The following is a 13408-nucleotide window of genomic DNA, read 5'->3' on the forward strand; positions in this document are numbered from 1 at the left end:
TGAAGCGAATTTTGTGTCAGGTTGCAAATAAATCAAATACAATTTTTTCGAAAATTTTCTCATTTGTTTCTTTCTTTTAATATTTTCCCACCTTTTTTCTGCGACGATCGCTTCGCTTTCAGAGCGAATTTTTCGCGTGTCTGGAACATTTGGTCGATACTCTGTCCGCGGAGAGTCACCGTTAAAATAAATAACTGTAGTAGTGCGCGATGAGTTTGGAGTTTGGCACGACCACGATGAAACGGAAATGGCACGGTCGGGGTGGATGGACGTTTTGCCAAAGATACGATTCGTATCTATCGAACGCGTTTTGTGTCACGCATTTCCGGTTAGCAGTCGCTTTAAGGTATAAGTTCGAACTTGAGAGCACGATAGCGAGAAGTATGGTGAAAGACAGCGTGTGCATGCTGTTCAATATTGGCTGTTTGTGATCAAGCAAACTCAATTGCACAGGCGATCACTGTGGCAACGCTTTGCACTGTTTGCAGTTCTCCATTTTCTCGTCGAATTCCTCAATCTGCAGCGTCATTTCGAAGAATCTGTACTTGTCGTGAATGTTCCTTGTGGCGATGCGCAGTATGTCCTGTGGGCTCGTGCCTGGCTCTAAACACGGAAAATAGAGAAACGTGAAATATCAAAATACGGATGATTAACAATGATCGATGATACGATTGCAATTGCATACTTATCGCCACATGCGCGGACAACGCAGTCTTGTCCAAAGAAAGTGCCCAGATGCGAAGATTGTGTACTTTAACGACACCGTTGATCTGCATAAACGTGCTCTCGACCTGAGAGTAATCGAATCCCTTCGGAATTCCTTCCATCAGGACGTTCATCACGTCCTTGATTATGGCAACCGTGGTTAATATGACCAGGAGCGAAAATAGGAAAGTACAAATCGGGTCTACGATTCTCCAAGTCGGCTGGAAATGTATAAAATCAAGATTAAAGACTGGCTTCTCATTATCACGGCATTATCGCAGGTGAGAGTAGCCTTTGGACCAGAACTTAGGCTCGACCACCGCATATTTTGAGAAAGAAAAATTAAGGAAAAAATAGTGGTACTAATCAACGAGTATCCCTAAATTACAGTTCTCTGCATTCCAACGCAGAAGTAGGATACATTCAGCTACTCTCCACTGTATCGTAAGCCGCGTGTACCTTGAAGTAAATGATCAACGCCGCGATAAAGACGCCTATGCTCTGAATGAAATCTCCCAGAACGTGTATGAAGGCGGCGCGCACGTTGATGTTTCTCTTGTGACGCTCATGAGGATCGTGGTCGATTGCTTGGTCCTCCAGGTTCTCCAGTTGGCTCGATTTCTCGTTCTCGTATTCTTGATGATGCACGTGGCCGTGGCTGTGGCCGTGCTGGTGCAACGACAGGCCCATCCTGCGGGACAATGTTTCGTAGATTTCAAGAACGAACGACTCCCAGGAAAAGAATTCTATCTATGTCTTATCACTGACACTAAATTTACCGCGACACCAACGATGGAAGAGATCAACATCACGGTGGCGTCCAATTCGAAATCTTGATGGACGATCCTCTCTACCGCTAGATAGAACAGGATTCCGGTGACCACCCATATCAATAGAACCGAGGTCAGAGCTCCGATCACCTGGAACGGATTCGTTTTTAAAGGGAACCTAGATTTCTCGAGAAACAATTGATACAAGGGGCCTCGTTGTCAGTTTACTATACTCACTTCCGCTCTGTACCATCCGAACGGCATTTTCCTAGTTGGCGGTCGACTCGCGACCCATATGGAGAACAAAGAGATCATGAAGGACGCGAAATCGGTTAGCAGATGCGCAGCGTCCGTCGCTATGGCTAAACTGTGCGATAATATTCCACCTGGAACAAAGAATCGATCGTTTCTCTGTTAGATCCTTATACGGTGCACAGTTTTTCTACGGTAGAGGCTGCGCCCGATATATTACCTACGATTTCCGCGATCATAAACATTACGCATAGTAAGCTGGCAAGCAGTAATTTCTTTCTCGCTTTCTTGTCGATCTCCTCGTTCCGTTCTCTGTGGCAATGGTCTTCCGGTATAACTGTAAAACACGCGCGGATCGGATTAGAAGAAGAAATACTGGATTTCGGATTCGGCCGAATTCCGAAAGAGCTTGGGCCCTTACTCGTAGAATGTTTCCGGTAATCGGTGGCTGACATCTCTTCGATCGGGCCGCTACCACCGCCTTTCACCACCGTGCAACAACCGGAAAGCTTCCCGTGGACGCAGAAGATCACCTTCCTAGGGGACGACGTTCCGTTTTCCTCGAGATCGTTGTTGTTCGGCGGAATACTCGTCCCGTATCCATACACGGCTTTGTCTTCAAATCTGCGAAACATTCGGAATCAATTTATCGATCCGCGCGCTGCCTGCTGTCGGGTATCGAGCGGGTTACAGATTCTTTTTCTTTCCGCGAACACACTGCTGGTGTTCGATCCAGCCGATCGAAATCGGCGCCAGGAAAGAAATTCGAAAAATATCGCAAACCGAAGCGCTCTCGAGGCTGTATCGCACCCCGTCTACTCGTTCAGGCCGGGACTCAGGATTCTCCATCGCCGAATCGAAATTAATTTTGTTTCAAAAAATTTTCGTTTTTTCTTCAAATCGAAGCTTTTTTCTCGAGTCTCCTGCTCGTTCCTCGCGAGGCTGAGATTTCCTCATCGCGCGTTCAACTAAATATCCTCGGAAGGATGCAAACGAGAAGAATCGCAGTCGCGAGCGTGGAGACAATAACATTGGAAGGTCCGTGATTCCCAAATCCGTGTTATCGATCGCGTGTCGTCTCGAGATTTCAGTCGATCAAGGACGCGTCGATCGGCCCGACCGACATCGTCCTTGGAAAGACGGAAGACTATTAGAGGCAGATCGTCACGAATCGTGAATCGGGACTCGCAAGCGTGAGATACGAGCCTACGGAATCTCGCGAATGCGTTTACGTGACTCAATTTATTGTTGGCCTGTCGTTTCTGCGATCGCTATCGATACCTGGCCGCGTAAGTCGTTATCCGACGACGAGATAGCGACAATGCTGCCGTGTGCAAAGGCCCGTTCTTCCGATCGTTATCGGCTTCCAATCTTGGTGGAAGGCGACCCAACGATCCGATCGGGCTCGATCACGCGCGACGCGAGATACGTCCTCGTGTGCAAAATTATCCGAAGTAATCCATCGACGATGAAAACGAACGGAACGAGGGGAGAAGAGAGACACGAATTACACGCCTCTTTGCGTTTCCTCTCGCGTTCGCTGATACGCGACGAGCCGGCTATCTTCTCTCTTCCTGCCCCGACCGGTGGCCCGAAAACAACCAGAAAGAAACGCGACAGTGCGAAAACAGGAAAACGCGAGTCGCGTTCCAGGAGTCCCGCGACCGAGACCGGGAATCCGTGCGTCGAGCGACTTTCGATTTCGATTCCGTTCTCGTTTTCGTCGGGGAGATACCAGCGACTCCCACTAGTATTCGTACGATCTTAACACTAGATTTACGGGAGCCGTCGAAATGACGGGTTCTAGTATTTTTAATTTAATATTATTCAGATTCTGAGGATGCGTACATAAGAAAAATATTTAGCAAATTTATTTCTTTGGGGATATATTATTTTTAAAATATTGCTAAAAATGTGGGTAGCACGTTCTTGTTATTTTTATGAAGTAATGCAATATTATTAAGATTCTAAGGATGCGTACATAAGAAAATATTTAGCAAATTTATTTCTTTGGGGATATACTATTTTTAAAATATTGCTAAAAATGTGGGTAGCACGTTCTTGTTATTTTTATGAAGTAATGCAATATTATTAAGATTCTAAGGATGCGTACATAAGAAAATATTTAGCAAATTTATTTCTTTGGGGATATATTATTTTTAAAATATTGCTAAAAATGTGGGTAGCACGTTCTTGTTATTTTTATGAAGTAATGCAATATTATTAAGATTCTAAGGATGCGTACATAAGAAAATATTTAGCAAATTTATTTCTTTGGGGATATACTATTTTTAAAATATTGCTAAAAATGTGGGTAGCAAGTTCTTGTTATTTTTATGAAGTAATGAAATATTATTAAGATTCCAAGGATGCGTACATAAGAAAATATTTAGCAAATTTCTTTCTTTGGGTGTATATTATTTAAAAAATATTGCTAAAAATGTGGGTAGCACGTTCGTTTTATTTTTATGAAGTAATGCAATATTATTAAGATTCTAAGGATGCGTACATAAGAAAATATTTAGCAAATTTCTTTCTTTGGGTGTATATTATTTTAAAAATATTGCTAAAAATGTGGGTAGCACGTTCGTTTTATTTTTATGAAGTAATGCAATATTATTAAGATTCTAAGGATGCATACATAAGAAAATATTTAGCAAATTTATTTCTTTGGGGATATACTATTTTAAAAATATTGCTAAAAATGTGGGTAGCACGTTCTTGTTATTTTTATGAAGTAATGCAAAATAGTCGCTTTTAGTGCTCCGTAAACCTAGTGTTAAAAATCGCATAACTTTGTCAATATTGAAGTATACTACTTGAATTTTTTTTTTTTTTGAGATGTTAGAACAATTGGATCACTACGTAACGTGAGAAAAATGTTTGATTAAAATTGCAATTGGTCTTGGCAACTTTCTTATGTGGACTTACATTGAAAATTTAGAAAGTACTATATTCTGAGAATTTCGTCAAAATTGGTCTACGTTGCAATGAGCTGCAGATGTTCGAAAATGATCGCACAAGGGTGAAATTCCCTGGGAAGGTCAAAATTCTGCGACTTTCCTTAAGTTTTCATCGTTAAACATTTGTAGCAATGTTGACCGATAATTGATACAGATGTACAAAACGTACTTTTTAAATTTTTAATACGAGCCCGCATAAACAAGTTGCAAAATACTACTATTAGTACTTTCTCTGTAATTTCGACCAATTGCAATTTCAATCAAACATTTTTCTTATGTAGTGATCCAATTGTTCTAACTTCTCAAAAAAATTCAAGTAGTATAGTCCAATATTGACAAAGTTATGCGATTTTTTAGAGCGTACGAATATTAGTGTGAGTCACTGTACGTGGGCCGTAGGTAGTGTTCCTTCTTGAGAATTTTTCGAGAAATTTTATAATTGATTATTTCTGATTTCTCGAGAAATTCCAGTATTTCTCCCAAAGAAATTTTTCTACGGCTACAGATTTTGTTACAAAACAAAAAAGAAGTAGATTGTCTGATTCTACATTAGACGCTTTTTTAAGAAGTCATTTCAAAACAAAAGTGTAATGTTTCACTGTATAAAAGTTTGGTTGTAAATAAATAAATTCATCAGTTATATTTAGCGTCTATTTTTTCCTTGTTTTTAAAGTTATGTACATATTCAACAGGAATAAACACAGAGTTAAAGTTTTTTGCCGTTTCGATAAATATTGTTAACGATATTCCATATATTATAAGTTTCCCAATATTTTTTTATTTCATTAAAAATTCTCGAGAATTCTCGAGAATTTTCGAGAAATATAGTCTTATTTCTCACTTCTCGAGAAATGAAAAATGTTGAGAAATCAGGAACAATCTTCCTCATTATACAGAATGTCCCAGAAATGTTGTATTTCCTTGAGAAGGGTGATTCCCACTTCTTTCATTATACAGAGTATCCCAGAAATGTTGTATTTCCTTGAGAAGAGTGATTCCCAAGGTCATTTCAAATAACTTTTTCCTTTTCGAAAATGTTCTCCGCGGCTTCGTTGAGGAGTTATTAACGAAAAACAGGGACCAATCGGTGCGCGGTTACAGCAGTGGCGTTGGCATTGGCTGAGTCGGAATCCGTCCGTTGTAGCTGTGCTCTGATTGGTCCGTGTTTTTCGTTAATAACTCCTGAACAAAGTCCCGGAGAATCTTTTCGCAAAGGACAAAATTACTTCAAATGACTTCAAGAATCATCCCTTTCAAGGAAGTACAACCTTTTTAGGGATTTTTCTATTTACTCTGACACTATGTCCTACAAAAGCATCAGCCATAATTTTTAAGTCCTACACAACTTTAACCATAATACAGGAGGAATACGTGTAGGTGGAGGAGATAGTTTACTATGTTACGTGTCACCTCCTTGACCAGAATAACGAATCAAAATCCCGGAAAATATTCGGTTCTCGCTGAAAAGGGCAAGGTCAAACTACAGGGTACAGGATTTGTTATCAGTTCTTTTCAGAGCTATCTACATTTGCAATGGAGATATCTCAATTTTCGATTATTCGATGGTTCCAAAGTTTCAAAAAGTTCCAGTTGCTTTGGTTATAAAAAAACTATACCCCCGCATCATCGCGACGATGTTTACTATCATCTACGCACACGGTGAGGGAGTATAGTTCGTTGTGTCTTCTATGTTCTATTGTGTGTTCTATGAGCGTACACCCGTATTTACCCGCCTTCTGGTTCTCGAGATATCTCATCAAATGTGGTTTTAACCCTCTAATTTGGGGGCTGTTTTCACCCCTTCAAAAACTGTGTCTCGCACAAGTTTCCGAAAATCGACTTGTGCGAATTGAGTATGTTTCCTCGTACTCGGCTACGCGACGCGTATCACCGATCGAGCAAGCATCGGTGAACACTGGTAATTGTCGTCTAATCGCGAACTCGACCGCATCAACAACAATCGTAGATCGCAACTCGATCCTGCCCGTGTTCCCTGCGAATTATCTTGTTTCTTACCTCGCGTTCCGCTACCCTCGATTCGATAATAACGATAGAGTTTCGCTTGACGGACGAACACGAGGAGCAGAAAAACGATATGAATACTAGTCAATTGACAAATAAAATTACGTACTCCACGTATTCTCGGGGAAGATTAATTGCTGCAATTCGTGTTGCACAGGTGGCAATGAAATGCCTTCTCGATAGAAAGATCGCAGTTATACTAGACGTTATTGGAACCTCGAGAAAGTAATTTTAAAATTGATATCGCCTGAGAAATTGTAATGCGGTCGTAAAAATTTTAGTTTCCACCAGACGTCACAGATAGAATGACAAATACTTTCTTATCTGTACGTACCTACGCATTTTACGCACTGCACCCAATCACACAAGTTGCTTCATCACTGCTTTCTTATCAAAGTTTAGCGTCCTTGTTGAGACACCTTTTTTCAGATTTGTCAAATAAAAAAGAATCTATGGCCCGTACGGCAAATGTTTGGTTGGTCGAGACAAAGGGAACGTCGACGCTCTGTTTGTTTGTACCTGACACGAACGTTGCGTGCGTTTAACGGCCAGAGTTAAAGCGTCGTTAAATTGTTTATTTACGTAAAATACAGTTGACTAGTAGGAGGAGGGAGAACCAGTTTTTCTGAGCTTTATATATGCCGATCGGTGTCGCGCAACTCCCTCCTACTGCAGTTAAAGATAAAAGTACAGTAAATTCTCGTTACTAGTCAGTACGAACATTGCGATTTAGAGTCAGTGGACGAAGGACTGCGGTCACCGCGGTCAGTAGCCGAACCTCGAGAGCCGTCGCGGTCACAACATTGTCGGCTGTATCGGTGTGAGACCACAAGACTAATCCAATTACAAATATATATTGTTGTGATCATACCTCATTTGGGCAGTGCTACAAAGAAGACACGACGTGATATGTCAATTGCTGCTGCACAAAATATTCTCAATGGGTTAGAGAATAAGCCATTGGTGTATGAATTGTAATTTGCGTTCTTTTTCATGTCCACAGTACAAAGATATCAATTGCAGTTTAATATACTTTATTTGGTTACTAATCCAATTACAAAACTTCTTTATTTTTCCGTTATTTTTTACGAAACTTTCACTAACATATTCGTGGTATTTTCCTGATCAAAATAAAACCAAATATGATATAATTCCGACGATATTTACTTGTGTAACGAGCGATGGAAGTCTTCCCATTACAATCACATTAACACTAGGTTCACGGAGCATTAAAAGTGAGTATTTTACATTACTTTATAAAAATAAGAAGAAAATAAGAAGTCATTTTTTAAATAATATATACCTAAGGAAATAAGTTTGTTGAGTAATTCCACGTAGATGGATCTTCACAATCTCAATAATCGTAAATTAAAAATATTAGAACCCGCCATTTTAACGGGTCCCGCAAACCTAGTGTAAACGGAAAATCAGTGTAAATATGACCGGAATTATGTCGCGTTGTGATCGCGAATAATGCCACAAATATATTGGTGAAAGTCTCATGAAAAAATAGTTAATAATAAAGAAGTTAAATTTTTCATTTAAAGGCGTTCCCATACGCTGTCTTTCTCTGCGTTCGAAACTTTCATCGCTCGTTACACAAGTAAATATCATCGGAATTATATCATATTTCGTTTCATTTTAATCAGATAAATGCCACGAATATGTTGGTAAAAGTTTCATAAGAAAAAAAAATAACGGAAAAATAAAGAAGTTTTGTCGCTGTCCGTTTCTCCGTGCAACATTGTGTCAGAGAAAGTCTTCTTGTCACTGGCGCTTAGTGGTCATAGGTTTCTTTATGACTTGTAGACGTATGACTCTTAGGTTTCCAGCGTGCCCTGTGTATTTCAAATGCGACGCTCGGCTTTCGGATTTCGTATAAGAGTCAGTAAAAAGAACGGCGGGGCTGACTAGTAACGAGTGTTACCGTGTTCGTTGTCGTAACACGCAGAGTTTACTATATTTGTGTACAGACAGCGAAAAGATCGTGAACGTTGACGCCTGTTATTGCCCAAAATGATTTAGCGCATCAGGATCCACCGCGAGCTATACCTATTGGTCACCGGAATGCAGAACAGGTGACAGTGTTATCGAGGCAATACCGTGATTTACGACCGGACGTTGAGATCGTTAAAATAGGAAGAACATAAGGTGAGTAATATGGTAAAGATCGCGCGAAACCCTTCTGTGTCTCGGTTAGGCATTTTCCTGGTGAAAAGCGGTGCCCGATTCCCGATTCGCGAACTGTGCGTGCTCGGAGCTCCTTGTTCCGGTGGACTATAGTGGGGAGAAGGAGGGGATGGGGCCTAGGTTCGATCGAGCGATGGGATCGACGCCGAAACGGATCCGGAAGGTTGTATTATTCGAACTCACAGCTTGATCTTCTCGTCGTCCATGTTCCTCGGTTTGATGCGCAGTGGCACGCAGTCTCCTTAGATCGTGAGGTTCGCCGCGGGCGATCGATTCGGTGACGCGACCGATGCGGAGGATCGATCAGCGAAACGAAAATATGGGAAAGAAAAACGAAGTAGGCGAAAGCGAACTTAGCCTACGCGAGCTCGGGCGCGAACGCTAACACGAATACGAAATACGAAAGACGAATCGAGGAGGGGGCCGCGACGCGTCGCGACGCTAGAACGAACAACGAAGTCGGTCGAGAGAACGATTTCGAGAGCCGTTAGGTCCCCGGTCGACCAGCGACCAACAGACACGGATGGACTGTACGAGCGTCACTAGTTACATAAACAAGAAAACCCTCCTGCCACTTCATGCCGTCCGTCTTTTAGTAGAAAATCCTCTGTCCAGTCTAGTCGGTTTGTTTTACCAGATAACTTAACTCTCGATGAGTTCCTCCCACCACCTCCGGCTCTCTGTTACTCTCGCTCACCTTCTCGCTTCGTTGCTTGCTTCCTTCGTCCATTCCCGATTCACCGAGTTGATACCTCTCCCATTCCTCTCCCGTACCTCTCCAGTTCTTCCCCGATCGGCAACCACCCCCTCCCGAACCCGAACGGACCCGGCTCACCCTCTCCTTTTCCACCCGAGTGCGAGCGAGTTCGCTTCCTCTATCTGCCTCTCCGGTTTTCGAACCTGCTATCTACTTCTCCCTCTCCCTCTCTCACTACTTCTCATTGTCAACACGAGTACTCGTTCACTGTCATCTGTCTCGTTCCTTCGCAAGGCGTTCCAGTGCTCGCATAGTTCTCGCAACCGGTGCTACCGACGCGCCGCTTTCTTTTTTCTTCCTCGTCCATTTCCTCGATCGTTCGTTCGAACGATCGCTTCCGATTTCGATCGCACGTCCCACGGTGTGACGAATGGCCTTTTTATGTAGCTGGAGAAAATTAACTTTCGAATAAACAAAAATTAACTGTGCTAATATAATCTGAAATAACCATGTATTATAACCTTTGAATATTAAAACTTAAAATTCTTTTGTTGCATGTTTACAGAGCGTGTATACTTCACCTAAAAGACGAACACCTAACCTATAAATGAATGGGCACATTTCCATACGCGCTAGAAATATGTTAAAATGTACTAAGCAGGGTTTAAATTTCCTATATATGATGGATATAACATCTCGAAACATGTATTTTCACTTTAGTAATTCCAAATTATCGATAATATTCCCCTATTTTTGTAAATTAGGTGTCGAAGACGGTACTTGTTTTTCCACAGAAACGCCCGTGTCACTACTCTCTCTGCAATATACGTATATGAACTTGCAAGGGTCAAAATCTAGACAAACTGTCGCTTCAATATTGCAATGAGCAGTTTAGAACTGGTCAATTGTGTTTCCTAAAAGTCCAATCTACGTCTGTATAGAGCCCAAATTGCGAATTTCTACCTCATCGTGGAGTAATTTGTAATATTCGGCAGAACATTCGAATTCTGAAGCAAGTATGACGTCACAAGATGGCTGCCGCTGAGAGATTCTTTTAATTTCGAGAGATTTAGTGTTCGTATCGAAAAAAGGCTCTATACAGACGTAGCAAAGACATGTACAAACACGGTGGTATGCATTTTTAATTAATTACTTACTTATTTAAGACGTAAAATGTCTAGAAAAAAGGGCATAGCGTGACAGTCAAGGCCAAATGCCTGCCGGCCCCCTTAATGAATTAGTATATGGTCCACGTCGGTCCACGCGATGATTTTTACATATAATAAAGTAGAGATTCTCTACTTTATTTTAATACCAAAATTGGCTTGCAGAACGTTGCAGAACTATACTAATTTTTACAATGAAGTTACGCCGTTTTACGTTCACGCTCGTGACAATCATAGCTCGGGCCGGGCGTTTCGAACGCAGCCGATGCCGATTACCGATTGTTTAGTCTATTCATTGAAACCTATGAATTGGTCTCATTCATTGTATATTGAAGGAATAAACAATGATAATATCTCCGAGTTTTCCTCTGAACTTTCTTCGTATGAAAATTCGTTTCTTCAGTCTCAGAGCGATCAGCGTGCTGTATACATCTCCCTTGCGTTTTTCTTATATCTTTCAGTTTCGTTATTTTTACTGTTGTTATTGTTGTATTGTTATTGTTATAATTACTGTGATTGTTGTTAGTGTTTTATTTGTTACGTTATCACTTTATACGTGAAAACGTTATAACAAAATCTTCCTTAGATATAATCAGGTACGTTGAATCAAAACATTTCATTCGTTATAAAAATTATGAAAAGTTTCAATAGGAAGTACAAATTTTTAGATTAATCTAAACAAATTGGTATAAACAACACAAGCTTATACTAAACCAAAGAATAATTCTTTCCCGTTAGAATATGTCCGAATCTCCAAAAAGTAACATTTACTATAATTTTTCCAAAATTACATTCTTTTTGTCCATCGTTAAAAATGACGTCTTCTTTGATAATATCTAGTACTTGTTAAATCATTCTGTGTTACATAGGTCCATTGCTAACTTTGTTGTATTTTATATTTAATTATAAATTCCTCAAAATATATTGTTTAATTAACCAAACCCAACTAAATGTTGTGAAAAATTAATAATTATTCATATTCTATACAACTGTAAACATATTAACACTAGGTTTACGGGACGCGTCAAAATGACGCGTTCTAATATTTTTAATTTGATGGTGAAGATCCATCTACGTGGAATTACTCAACAAACTTATTTCCTTAGGTATATATTATTTAAAAAATGGCTGAAAACTTGGATAGACACGTTCCTCTTATTTTTATAAAGTAATGTAAAATACTCACTTTTAATGCTCCGTAAACCTAGTGATAATCGATAAATATAGAAAAATAGGCGATTTAGAATTTTGTCCAGCTAAAAAGGCCATTCGTCACGTTGTCCGATTTTCGGGTTTCTGTCTCGTTTCAATGGGTTCCGAGCGCAGCCGAGCTGCTCCTGCGATAACGCATTCGGCCAGAAGGTTCGATCGCACGAAACCACCGAAACGAGTCCGATAACTCGATCGAACGCGGACGATCTCTCATTCGTCTCGGTCGAGAAGCAAATTTTGACAACCGGCACCTGTTGCATGCGATCGAAAATCGTATCCGGTACAACCGCTCCGTGAAATGCAATTCCAGCTGAGCGACGCGTTTCTAACCGCGTTTATTTCCCGCCAAAGATAATCGGTATAATTTATTTTTCAGGTATTGTCGATTGACTGATTGGAAATTTACAAATAAGTATTTAACGGCCGAATTCCTCGCATTCTTCTTGCCTAGACGTTAGCGCTTCAGCTGCTCACCGGAAACCTATTAGTAGGCGTTTCAATGACTCTGCGATATGTATGAGAAACTCGATAATTTTCTGTCAAAATAATAGTTCTCGAGAGAAGCGATTTGAATACATGTTACCGAAGACAACTGGTTGGATATCAAAGGAAATCGTGCTGCTGAAATTGTCTTTTTTTTCTGGTTGCTTGCTTGTCGGTAGAGCTAACAGATAACTAGAGATTTTGGAAATCTGTATACAATTTTATTTCGAATCGCTGCGCGTCGGTCCGACTCGTTGCTTTCCCGTCCAAAAATGATTTACGTACACACTTTATCACTCTCGAGAATATCAGGGGCAAAGAGGCAGCGAACGTAACGAGATAACGGCCGAAGGAACGGAAAGTATATTGCATCCGCGTCATTTTAATCCCGCTTAATACCTACAAGGTGTACAGATATTTACGCAGGGCCGCACTGTATTAGATACACACGCGCAATGCGACAGAAAAAGAACGCGAGAACATCGATCACCGAATTGTTTTCGCTACCGAATCGACACTCGAGCTTCGCCTTAGTCTCCGTAATCGTCGACACGATTCGGAACCTAAACATGGAACATTCTATCCGTTCTATCCCTACTCGAGAACCTCGTCTAGTTAAATTGCAAATCGCACCGAAATTACTGGAATTGATAAAGCTACGTACGGTAGTCGATCGCCTGGAGCTGCTTCGTTCATCGTCGCGATGCCGTGGCGTGTCGTTTGCGAGTTCCTCTTATATTCTACAAACAATCCGGCCGTATCTAAGAAAACAATAAACGCGCCGAGTAGTTTGCACGGTCTAGCGCGCGATGGATCGCTCGACTCGATCAACGTGTTTTCCTATTGGATCGGCGAGAGATGTCATTAGCGACAAACCAAACACTCTCGGTATCTATTACCGCGAAATCGTAGCAAGTTCGCCAATACCGGAGCGAAACTGACGGATGC

At 41.0% G+C, this 13408-nt stretch overlaps 1 protein-coding gene across 2 annotated transcripts; it reads right to left on the minus strand.

Annotated features, from left to right (window-relative positions):
- Window positions 1–41: 41 nt before the first annotated feature.
- Window positions 42–13235, minus strand: LOC143365826 (proton-coupled zinc antiporter SLC30A2). 2 transcript variants are annotated; one of them, XM_076806386.1, is made up of 8 exons: window positions 13125–13235; window positions 2149–2351; window positions 1948–2064; window positions 1713–1861; window positions 1474–1625; window positions 1165–1396; window positions 686–926; window positions 42–603 (listed from the first exon to the last, which is right to left on the minus strand). In XM_076806386.1, the coding sequence occupies exons 1-8, from the start codon at window positions 13154–13156 to the stop codon at window positions 458–460; spliced, it is 1272 nt and encodes a 423-aa protein (XP_076662501.1). In that variant the 5' UTR covers window positions 13157–13235; the 3' UTR covers window positions 42–457. The 2 variants fall into 2 exon arrangements, with proteins under 2 accessions (XP_076662501.1, XP_076662502.1); XM_076806387.1 differs by lacking the exon at window positions 13125–13235 and adding an exon at window positions 9086–9499.
- Window positions 13236–13408: the final 173 nt, after the last annotated feature.

The sequence above is a fragment of the Halictus rubicundus genome, chromosome 2 (genome assembly GCF_050948215.1).
Source record: "Halictus rubicundus isolate RS-2024b chromosome 2, iyHalRubi1_principal, whole genome shotgun sequence".
Classification (NCBI taxonomy): Eukaryota; Metazoa; Arthropoda; class Insecta; order Hymenoptera; family Halictidae; genus Halictus; species Halictus rubicundus.

Excerpts from the sequence above, each read along its gene's own strand:
- LOC143365826 (XM_076806386.1), bottom strand. The coding sequence starts at position 13,156 with ATGAACGAAGCAGCTCCAGGCGATCGACTACC. Across the intron at positions 1,626-1,712 it reads TCGGATGGTACAGAGCGGAA|GTGATCGGAGCTCTGACCTC; the intron begins GTGAGTATAGTA and ends AATCCGTTCCAG. Across the intron at positions 604-685 it reads GTCCGCGCATGTGGCGATAA|AGCCAGGCACGAGCCCACAG; the intron begins GTATGCAATTGC and ends TTCCGTGTTTAG.